The 11,529-nt window shown below is 50.7% G+C and overlaps 1 protein-coding gene across 2 annotated transcripts; it reads right to left on the bottom strand.

Annotated features, from left to right (window-relative positions):
• Nucleotides 1–529: 529 nt before the first annotated feature.
• On the bottom strand, nucleotides 530–11,154 carry LOC135291778 (zinc finger protein 541-like). 2 transcript variants are annotated; one of them, XM_064406040.1, is made up of 6 exons: nucleotides 4,365–4,459; nucleotides 3,188–3,263; nucleotides 2,765–2,853; nucleotides 2,149–2,235; nucleotides 1,221–1,290; nucleotides 530–665 (listed from the first exon to the last, which is right to left on the bottom strand). In XM_064406040.1, the coding sequence occupies exons 1-6, from the start codon at nucleotides 4,434–4,436 to the stop codon at nucleotides 547–549; spliced, it is 513 nt and encodes a 170-aa protein (XP_064262110.1). In that variant the 5' UTR covers nucleotides 4,437–4,459; the 3' UTR covers nucleotides 530–546. The 2 variants fall into 2 exon arrangements, with proteins under 2 accessions (XP_064262110.1, XP_064262111.1); XM_064406041.1 differs by lacking the exons at nucleotides 2,765–2,853; nucleotides 3,188–3,263; nucleotides 4,365–4,459 and adding exons at nucleotides 10,269–10,357; nucleotides 10,692–11,154.
• Between the last annotated feature and the right edge of the window lie 375 nt (nucleotides 11,155–11,529).

Below are 11,529 nucleotides of genomic sequence, written 5' to 3'. Positions count from 1 at the left end.
CCAGCAAGTACAGTGAGACAAGAGCACTCCTTTAGATCCAATGCACTGAATTCAGCAAAGCCTCCCCAGCCACTCCCAGCTGAGATGTTCAGGAATCAAAGGAGGAAGCTCCACCATGATTTCATTGGCAGTAATGGGGACACGCCTCTGGAAGTGCTGCCAGCTGAGCCAGGGGCTGGGCCTGGGGGGGACTCCTCTGCCCCCATTGCTCTCTCAGGGCAAATGCCGTTTGCGCAACACCAAGGAAATGTAACGAACACTGCCTCAGGGATTTCATACAGACAAAAAGGCAAAATGGAACAAACTTTGGTACAGACAGATCATGTCTCAACAAAGAAAAAATGTGAAAAGTTGAAGCATAGAAACACCCAACCTCTTACATTTATTGCTAAATCTAACACTACTAATACATCTTGAATAATACTTATATATCTTAGCTAATAAAGAGAGAGATTCCTAACAGGTAAACTAAAAGAAGAATAAACAATCCTAAAAACTTGATAAACAATCTTATTTCTATCTAGTCCTCTTGACGCCTAACTCCTGCTAGCCTGGGGCAAATGCAGGGCTAATTTGGCCTTTTCTTCTTGGGGAGAGGCTGTGCATCCTTGCGTGGGCGATGTCTTCTCCTGTGCTTGTTCCTCTCCTTGATGGTTTCAAACTCCCTGGAAGACAGGAAACAAACCATGCATTGTTAACTTCATACACACCATTAAGCCAAGTGCCGAGATCTCCCTTTTTGGATGAATTTCTGCCTTTTCAGGCTGTGACACATTTGTAAAGTGATCAGCACCATGAGTCTGATCTTGCTGGTTACAATTCTTTGAAATGTCTTCCTCCTTTTGCTTGATCCTAGGTTTAATTGGATCAGCAGCATCAAAGCAAGCTTTGATGCATGTGTTCCTGCTTGTATGAGCTGTGTCTTGTTGGGGCATGGCAAGGTTGCACTGGGAATGCTGGGTTTGAACTAAGTTGTTTGGGTTCCAAGTGGGCTGTAAGCTTGAGCAGGGCTGCCAGGAGCGATCCTGCAAGTGGCCTCAGCTTGCCCTGTGGTGCCTTTGGAAAGGGTCAGCGTGCTCTAGGCCAAAGGGGCAGCTGGGAGCAGAAGGAGGAGGAGCTTGCGCACCGTTGGCACTGCCCGCACGGAAAGGGGCCTCCCGCCGCCTGGGGCGGCTGGCGCGGTTGGCAGCAGGGACACTCCGCGCTGCCAGCCCGCTTACGGCTTCTCTTCCCGGTCTCCCCAGTCTCCTTCCTGGGAGGGCTTTTCCTCCTCTTCCGTTTGCCCGCAGTCTGGAAATCAAAGAATCCTTATCAGTGCTTCCTTCCTCTCAGAAAGCTGGAATTCACAGCATCCACCCCAAAAATCTATTGGCCTAAGCAAATTCTTCCAAACCCCGAAGAGCTGAGAAAAGGGCTGGATATGGCAGTGGGCTGCGGCAGCCTGCCAACCCAGAACTTGCAGGAACATACTCCCCTTTACCACAGCTCTAAGGGGGTGGGATAAATACGTGGCTATCTCTAGTTCTACTTGTCTGATTTCTACCTCTCTGCCTAACATCTATTTATCTCTGGTTTTCCTCCCCACATGTCTTGGGCATGGCTTATACATTCAGTCACACTAGTGAAGACACATGATTACCCATTTTCTCCTACCCAAAATAATCTGTCTCTCTCTTTCTCTCTGTCTCTCTCTGAAGCAAATTGCTCTTTGTTGGTATGGAACGTATTTAAGGTCCCGTAGCACTGGCACATCTCCTTGTTGGGGATACGCTGGGGTGCTACAAAAGATCTCTAAAATTTGGCAGCATCTCCATGAAGGCAGCCCAGATGGCTGATGTTATCAGGCAGTGGGGAATGAAGGGTCTGATTGGAATCTGAGGGTGCCAGCCCTTAAGAAACCGATTTGTAGAGAGTCAAAGCCCATTTTGGTGGTGGTGCTGCTTTGTTGGGTCAAAGTTCTGCTCCACAATTCCGTATTTTAGGGTAGCAGCACAACAAAAGTCAGGGCAGCATCTGCTGAACCTTTCCCAGTGCGTGGGACCAAGGGAGCCAGGCAAAGCGGCGTCTGGCGTGGCTTGCCAGCAGGGTTTGTGCCCTTCTGCCAGTTTCTTGACTCTGCTGGCGTGTCTGGATTTTCTTCCCACTCACCTGAGCAAGAGTGCTGCTGGCAAGTTTCTGCTCTTTTTTCCAGCAGTAGTAGTACTCCACACACTGTGCCACGGTCTTACTCGGGATCTGTTGTGAAGAGAAAAAGAAGGAATCTGAAACAGCTGTCCTGTAGGGTGCATTGGAGAACAACGAGAATACATAGTAAAGTAGGAATTAAAGTCATGGAGAAAATTGAGGAGGGTGTAAAATGAAATCAATATGCAGGAGTCAGAGAGGCATTATGCAATGTAATAAACCGAGTATTGTGCTAGGTGGTAACACATGTAATGCACAGATAAACAACAAGTCCATCTAGCAGAGTTCTTCTTTGCCCCTTCATTGCAGTTATCCCAGCACAAGGTGTTGTGGAAGCAGCAGCACACATGGGAGACAAGTCTAACAAAACAGAGCTTTGTCTTCCAAAACAGCCTGGAGAGAAAGGCTGCAGAGGCCAGATCATCATTTTCACACAGGCCTTCCATGTCCTGTTCTGTGACTACTTTAACAGTTTTGGTACTTGAGAAAAGAGGGACATAGGTGCAGTATTTGGTACCAGCAATAATCAACAAGTCCCTTCTGATGATCTGCCAAGGTGAGGACTGTCCTGTGGCTTTACCTGCTTCTTGATGAGATGGAAATCCTTGCCGTAGGTGTGGAAAGCCTTTTGGAAGGCCTCCTTCTCCTCAGCTGTCCATCTATCTGAGCCTGTCAAGAAAAGGCAGCAGCTGAATTGATCCCTCTAGCCACTTGAAGCAGATCCCACTGGCTGCCGAAAGCAAGCTGGCTCCAACCATCATTCACGTGTGTGCATGTCTGCTCCCTCAGAAGGTGATGAAGACGAGAGCAGGCATTCCCCAGGGAAAAAAGCATGGAAAACGGGTCAAACTGAAGGAGTAGATGCTGGTGCTTTCCCTGCCCCCAGAGAAGGCGAGATCTTGTGGTGGTTTTAAGCACAACTAATTGAAGCAGAAATGCTTGACACGGCCATTAAGGGCACGGCAGCATGTGTCAGAGAAGGAAGAAGCTGGGCTTTGGTTACCTGCATAATGATAATCAGCCAAGGGATGGCCTTGAGCTGTTGGAGGCCCCCCCGAGAGCAACATCTCCAGAGCCTCCTGCAAGATGCAAAGGAAAACGGCTTGAGCCGCCCCACAACACAAAAAAGGAGCCAAACCCCACCAATGCTGCCCTTCAGCCGCTTTGCCTCTTCAGCTGAGGATTCAGGCCACTGCCTCTCATATGGGTCAAAGATTGTGCTTTGCTCCCAGTCCCTCATATTTGCTGCCCAGTCCTTGGCTCCTGCTCCCGAAGGGTAGCATTTTCCTCTCCAACTCCATGATTTTGCTGCTCCTGCACCCAGAATTGCCTCAGCTGACTGTGGCTTCTGGGAATTGTCCCTCAAAATGTCTTTGAGAACACAGATCTCCAGGAGGTTTTCAAGGCAGCAGGCTGCAGGACCCTGCGGCGCTGCCTCCAGGAGAGATCTTGTCCCTGCTGGAGCCATTTGGGCTCAGCCCTGCCGCAGCTGGACGAGACACAGCAGGCAGCGAGTGCTCTGCTGCTTGTGAACTCCCTTCTTCAAGGAGCAGCCAGGAAAGGCTGTCCCGCTGCCCGGGCCTTATCAATTCCCTGCCCACTCTTGCCCGCGCCCAAACAGCCGCTTCCTACCGGAACGCTGCCGCGAGCCTGGTGCAGGCAGTGCAGGGCGAGCTCCAGCTGAGCTGCTGCCCCGGGAAGGCCACGGGAGCTGGCCATGTCCAACAGTTCTCTGAGTGCAAGCACAACAAAAACCCACCCAAAGTCAGCCGTGAGCCAACAAAGGGGAAGGCTTGCCATACAAGGCAGAAGGAAAGCACAAGAGCTAAAGCCTGCAGCTTGGAGAGCACAAAAACGAGAGCAAAGCAAGGGGCAGCTGAAGCAAGGGCCCACCTAGTGCTGCCTCTCCCTTCCATGCAGCGTTTGGCATAAGGAGTGGGGGCCAATCTCCCCTCTTCCAGTGGCACATGCCCCTGACCCATTTGGAGAGCAGCACAGTTGCTCTTTTTCCTGCTCTGCTGCAGAAGCAGAGCATTGTCCTTACCCCTACCACTTCCACAAGGGAAGATGGGCATGACAAAGGAGAGAAGCAGAGCCTGCCAAAAGCTGCCTTTTTATCCAAAAACCAGCACGTTACATGCCCGACTATCTCAGGAGTGGAAGGAAAGCTTGACAGTTACCTCTGTCCGGTTTTTCCAGGTCAGGGTCGTCTTCCTCCAAGGGCTTCCAGACCAGGGTTGCAGGCTCTTCATCCTCACTTGGCGGCCCGGTCTGCACCTCAGGGAGCTCGGCCTGAAAGTCACTGCCAACATTGATGTGTCTAGAGGAAGAAGGAGGAGGACGTAAGAAAGGCAAGTGGTCAAGAGACACCTGGTGTGCAGCCACGGCCTTGGACCAATCCCACCCTGACTCTGAAAGAGCAGTTGTCCTGCTCGCCATTCCTCAAGTTTGCTGTCCTTTAACCCTAGGCCAAAACTCACGGCTCAGTGTGGGCTCTTGCTTTCCTTTTCATTGTGCCTCTCCTTTCCACCTGAAAGAGATCAAAACAACGCTCCAGATGAAACTCATTCTGCCAAGATGTGTCGGTAGCCTGCTTCTCATCCTCATCATCACTGAAAACCCCAAGCTCCTCTGTCCCAGCTCCTCTCCGTTAGGTGTCCTTGTTGTGTTTTTCACTTGGAATTTCTGAGGCAGGTCCCTCTAGCAGTCTGCAGCTTCCTGAAGAAGGAAAGCTGAAGGGCAGGCACTAGAGTGCTGTGAGTCTTGGGGCCAGTGAGAAGAGCCAAGAGGATGGCATGGAAGATGCACTACTGCAGGCTTGGGTTGGATGGAAGGAAAAGGTTCTTCAGCCAGAGGGGGCTTGGGCACTGGAACTGCCTCCCCAGGGAAGGGCTCCCAGCACCAAGGCTGAGCGAGTTCCAAAAGTCTTTGGACACTGCTCTTGGGCACAGGCTGGGATTACTGAGGCTGTCCTGAGCAGGCCCAGGTGCTGGGCTCCATGATCTTTGGGAGTCCCTTCCAGCCCAGAAAATGCTGTGACACTGTGATTGTGTTCCTGAGAAGCACCACTCAAGAGGGCATCTCACAGCTGCCTCTGACCGCGAGGCAGAGCCAGCCCTACACACATTGAACAACACAGACAAATCTAGAGCAAGATCTCTCTGGAAAAGAGATGCAAGGCAGGTGGAAAAAAATCAAAAAAGCTATGAAAATAGAATATTCTTCCAGTGTCTGGAAGTGATGTAAGTATGTGAGTACATAAGAATTGCTGCAACCAGATCATTTTGGAGGATGAAAGCCAGTATTGCAGGACAAGCCCAGCAAACTCCTTGCATGCTCTGATGGGCAGGCATCCCAGAGGAGAAGTCCCATCCTTTTGGTTTTTCAAGCTTTGCAGGAGGTGTGACCAGAGTGAGGGCGTAACAGGATTAGCGGACACTGAACCCCTAACCTCCTCCGGAATGACCAATTGGTTTTGGGGTCACCACAACGTAGTTTTAGGACTTAAATGGGTGCCATGAACTTTTACACAGGTCATGAGAGGACGAGAATCTGCAAGTGCACCGTGACAGCTCCCTACGTCCTCTATGGAAATGTGTGTATTTCCCCTGGAGGCAGCATTATTCCTGGAGAAGTTGCAGCCTGCTTTCATGTGCAACCTCGTCTGGGGAAAGTGACCACACACCGTGTCTGTGGTGGTTGGTGGCAGAGCCAGCTGGAGCCTCCTGCCGTTCTGTGAGTGCTTTGGGGGCCCACGGGGATTTTCTTACCTTGCACAGTGCCAAAGTGCTGTGGGGATGCCTGGCAGCAGACGAGGAGATGAGGATGTCGCTGCAGAAGCCAGCTGTGGCGCTGAGTGCAGAAGGTGGCTGCTGAGGGACAGCCCAGGAGCAGATGCTGCAGCTGCTGCTCCAGCGCTGCTCCACCAGTGTTCCACCAACGGCCGCAGGAGCAGCAGACAAGGGCAGTTGCTACGGGCACAGCCCAACATTCCATGCAGAACCCCAGGGGAACCATGGGACAGAAACAGGGATAGGCCACCTTTGCCCCTTCTACTTCTTCTGCTGCAAGTTTGCTCTGAGGAGCTCCCCATTGGGGCTTTTCTCCTCAGTCCTCTGGACGGGGAAAAGCAGAGCCGGGACAGCTCTGGCTCTCCTCTGTGCTTCTCTGTAAGGTGCCTGCAGCTGAACAGGCAGTGGAGGCTGGCTCTGTCCAAGGGCCCATTCCACATTTCTTGCACTACAGAACCACAAGGACTCCTGCCGCTGCCTCTCCTCTGGCTCTGAGAGGAGCTAGAGCTTGCAAATCATTCTGTGCAGAACCAAGTGCAAAGCTTTCTGTCCAAGTGGCGGCATTCATCCTGCCCCCTTTCTCAATTGTCTGGTGCCCAATAATGTCACTTGATGTTTTCCCTCCTTTGGCCTGCTCAGCTGGTCTCTCACCTCAACACTCCTTCCCTGAAACTTGGAGAAACGGGATGTTTCTCAGGGCAGCTGATGGGGACACACACACTGGGGCAGTGCACCAGCATTGCTGTAGTCAACACGTCATGCAGAATTTCTAGGTCTCTCTTCCAGCTCCCTTGAAGAAGGGGGAATGTTCATCTCTACTACTCTGGCATTCCTCTAAGGAAGGAACACCAAGAGAATTTCTTTTCCACACTAATGACCCTCAGCTTTGTTTGAATACTTAGGTGCCAGATATGGCAAAACCCAGCCACTTGTACTGCTTTCCTGCCTAAGGTCATAGCAAAAGCAAATCTTGCTTCCTTCCCAGCCTGCATGTTACACCCACGCCAGCCACCTGCTGGGAAAACATCTGGAATGAGGCCCACTGCAAGGCAGATACTTTGTAGGCTCCAGATCCCACCTGCACTGGCTCCAGCAGGCAAGGGCAAGCTTTGGTCACTTCCCAGAAGTAGCCTGGCCATTCCCCCCTGCCTCGCCCCCTCGCCATCCTCCACAGCCCCTGCTGCCAAAGCCTTGCTAGGCAGAGCCATTTGCTGGGCTCGGTAAAAGAGTGACTTGGATTCTTCTTTGGTGCAAATACCAAAGCTGTGAGAAGTGAGAGGATCAGGTTCACAGCCGCTCTGCTTTAGCTAAGGACATTTCTGGAGGCTCAGAGCCTGGTCCTTTAAAGAGAAACTGAATCTGAACTCCTGGTGTCTTTGTGGTGCATGTGGATATTTCTTTACTAGAATCAGAGAGGTTAGAAAAGTCCTCCAAGGTGCTCAAGTCCATCTGTCCCCCAAAATGAAACAAAGTTATGTTGCTGGGCAACCAAAAGGCCTCAAGCCCCTACTTTTATCCCAGCAAGTACAGTGAGACAAGAGCACTCCTTTAGATCCTGTGCACTGAATTCAGCAAAGCCTCCCTAGCCACTCCCAGCTGAGATGTTCAGGAATCAAAGGAGGAAGCTCCACCATGATTTCATTGGCAGTAACGGGGACACGCCTCTGGAAGTGCTGCCAGCTGAGCCAGGGGCTGGGCCTGGGGGGGACTCATGTGCCCCCATTGCTCTCTCAGGGCAAATGCCGTGCATGCAACACCAAGGAAATGTAACGAGCACTGCCTCAGGGATTTAATACAGACAAGAAGGCAAAATGGAACAAACTTTGGTTTAATGATATAGACAGATCATGTCTCAACAAAGACAAAAAGGGGAAAGTTGAAGCATAACAAACACCAAACCTTTTACATTTATTGCTAAATCTAACACTACTAATACATCTTTAAAATACTAATGTATCTTAACTAATAAACAGAGAGATTCCTAACAGGTAAACTAAAAGAAGAATAAAGAATCCTAAAAACTTGAAAAACAATCTTATTTCTATCTAGTCCCCTTGACGCCTAACTCTTGCTAGCCTGGGGCAAATGCAGGGCTAATTTGGCCTTTTCTTCTTGGGGAGAGGCTGTGCATCCTTGCGTGGGCGATGTCTTCTCCTGTGCTTGTTCCTTTCCTTGATGGTGTCAAACTCCCTGGAAGACAGGAAACAAACCATGCATTGTTAACTTCATACACACCATTAAGCCAAGCGCCGAGATCTCCCTTTTTGGATGAATTTCCATCTTTTCAGGCTGTTACGTATTTATTAAATTGATCAGCACCATGAGTCTGATCTTTCTGGTTTCAATTCTTTGAAATGTCTTCCTCCTTTTGCTTGATCCTAGGTTTAATTGGATCAGCAGCATCAAAGCAAGCTTTGATGCATGTGTTCCTGCTTGTACGAACTGTGTCTTGTTGGGGCATGGCAAGGTTTCACTGGGAATGCTGGGTTTGAACGAAGCTGTTTGGGTGTCAAGTGGGCTGTAAGCTTGAGCACGGCTGCCAGGGGCGATCCTGCAAGTGGCCTCAGCTTGCCCTGTGGTGCCTTTGGAAAGGGTCAGCGTGCTTTAGGCCAAAGGGGCAGCTGGGAGCAGAAGGAGGAGGAGCTTGCGCACCGTTGGCACTGCCCGCACGGAAAGGGGCCTCCCGCCGGCTGGGGCGGCTGGCGCGGTTGGCAGCAGGGACACTCCGCGCTGCCAGCCCGCTTGCGGCTTCTCTTCCCGGTCTCCCCTGTCTCCTTCCTGGGAGGGCTTTTCCTCCTCTTCCGTTTGCCCGCAGTCTGGAAATCAAAGAATCCTTATCAGTGCTTCCTTCCTCTCAGAAAGCTGAGACGCTCACAGCGTCCACCCCAAAAATCTATCGGCCTAAGCAATTTCTTCCAAACCCCGAAGAGCTGAGAAAAGGGCTGGATATGGCAGTGGGGTGCGGCAGGCTGCCAACCATGGAGGTTGGAGGAAAATACTCCCCTTTCCTACAGCTCTAAGGGGGTGGGATAAATACGTGCCTATCTCTAGTTCTGCATGTCTTATTTCTACCTCTCTGCCTAACATCTATTTATCTCTGGTTTTCCACCCCACATGTCTAGGGCATGGATTTTACATTCAATCACACTAGTGAAGACACATGATTACCCATTTTCTGCTACCCAAAATAATCTCTCTCTCTCCCTCTCTCTGTCTCTCTCTGTGAAGCAAATTGCTGTTTTCTGGTAAGGAAAGTATTAAAGGTGCCATAGCACCAGCAGCTCCTTCTTGAGGATACGCTGGGGTGCTACAAAAGATCTCTAAAATTTGGCAGCATCTCCATGAAGGCGGCCCATATGGCTGATGTTAGCAAGCAGTGGGGAATGAAGGGTCTGATAGGAATCTGAGGGTGCCAGCCCTTGAGAAATCGATTTGTAGAGAGTCAAAGCCCATTTTGGTGGCGGTGCTGCTTCGTTTGGTCAAGGTTATGCTCCACAATTCTGTATTTCAGGGCAGCAGCACAAGAAAGCCCCGGGCAGCACCTGCTGCGCCTCTCCTGCTGCGTGGGACCAAGGGAGCCAGGCAAAGCGGTGTCTGGCATGGCTTGCAGCAGGGTTTGTGCCCTTCTGCCAGTTTCTTGACCCTGCTGGCATGTCTGGATTTTCTTCCCACTCACCTGAGCAAGAGTGCTGCTGGCAAGTTTCTGCTCTTTTTTCCAGCAGTAGTAGTACTCCACACACTGTGCCACGGTCTTACTTGGGATCTGTTGTGAAAAGCAAAAGAAGGAATGTGAAATGGCCATCCTGTAGGGTGCATTGGAGAACAATGAGAATACAGAGTAAAGTAGGAATTAAAGTCATGGAGAAAATTGAGGAGGGTGTAAAATGAAATCAATATGCAGGAGTCAGAGAGGCATTATGCAATGTAATAAACCGAGTCTTATGCTACGTGGTAACACATGTAATGCACAGATCAACACCAAGTCCCCCTAGCAGAGTTCTTCTTTGCCCTGTTCACAGCAGTTATCCCAACACAAGGTGTTGTGGAAGCAACAGCACACCTGGGAGACAAGTCTGACAGAACAGAGCTTTGTCTTCCAAAAGAGCCTGGAGAGAAGGGCTGCAGAGGCAGGATCATCATTTTCACGCAGGCCTTCCATGTCCTGTTCTGTGACTACTTTAACAGTTTTGGTACTTGAGAAGAGAGGGACATAGGTGCAGTATTTGGTACCAGCAATAATTAACATGTCCCTTCTGATGATCTGCCAAGGTGAGGTATGTCCTGTGGCTTTACCTGCTTCTGGATGAGATGGAAATCCTTGCCGTAGGTGTGGAAAGCCTTTTGGAAGGCCTCCTTCTCCTCAGCTGTCCATCTATCTGAGCCTGGCAAGAAAAAGCAGCAGCTGAATTGATCCCTCTAGCCACTTGAAGCAGATCCCACTGGCTGCCGAAAGCAAGCTGGCACCAGCCATCATTCACGTATGTGCATGTCTGCTCCCTCAGAAGGTGATGAAGACGAGAGCAGGCATTCCCCAGGGAAAAAGGCATGGAAAACAAGTCAAGCTGAAGGAGTAGATGCTGGTGCTTTCCCCATCCCCAGAGAAGGCGAGATCTTGTGCTAGTTTAAAGCACAACTAATTGAAGCAGAAATGCTTGACACGGCCATTAAGGGCACGGCAGCATGTGTCAGAGAAGGAAGAAGCTGGGCTTAGGTTACCTGCATAATGATAATCAGCCAAGGGATGGTCTTGAGCTGTTGGAGGCCCCCCCGAGAGCAACATCTCCAGAGCCTCCTGCAAGATGCAAGGGAAAAAGGCTTGAGCTGCCCCACAACACAAAAAAGGAGCCAAACCCCACCCATGCTGCTTTCAGCCGCTTTGCCTCTTCAGCTGAGGATTCAGGCCACTGGCTCTCATATGGGTCAAAGATTGTGCTTTGCTCCCAGTCCCTCATATTTGCTGCCCAGTCCTTGGCTCCTGCTCCCGAAGGGTAGCATTTTCCTCTCCAACTCCATGATTTTGCTCATCCTGCACCCAGAATTGCCTCAGCTGACTGAGGCTTCTGGGAATTGTCCCTCAAAATGTCTTTGAGAACACAGATCTCCAGGAGGTTTTCAAGGCAGCAGGCTGCAGGACCCTGCGCCGCTGCCTCCAGGAGAGATCTTGTCCCTGCTGGAGCCATTTGGGCTCAGCCCTGCCGCAGCTGGACGAGACACAGCAGGCAGCGAGTGCTCTGCTGCTTGTGAACTCCCTTCTTCAAGGAGCAGCCAGGAAAGACTGTCCCGCTGCCCGGGCCTTATCAATTCCCTGCCCACTCTTGCCCGCGCTGACACGATCCGTCCTAAGGACGTGATTCGTGGAGGTTCTTTTTCACTGATCTCAGGGTGCAAAAACTGACACAACAAGGGGATTTGCAGTAAAATCAAAATACATGTACTATTATTAAATAGCCATAGAGAAGACGCATTAGAGAGAGGGGAATGAAGAAAGGGAAAAGAATAAGGAAAAGAAAAAAGAAGAGAGGGAGGGCAAGGAGGTATATAGCTATCAGACGTG

Source organism: Passer domesticus, unplaced genomic scaffold, assembly GCF_036417665.1.
Source record: "Passer domesticus isolate bPasDom1 unplaced genomic scaffold, bPasDom1.hap1 HAP1_SCAFFOLD_116, whole genome shotgun sequence".
Lineage (NCBI taxonomy): Eukaryota > Metazoa > Chordata > Aves > Passeriformes > Passeridae > Passer > Passer domesticus.
This window is presented reverse-complemented; position numbering and strand designations above follow the sequence as displayed.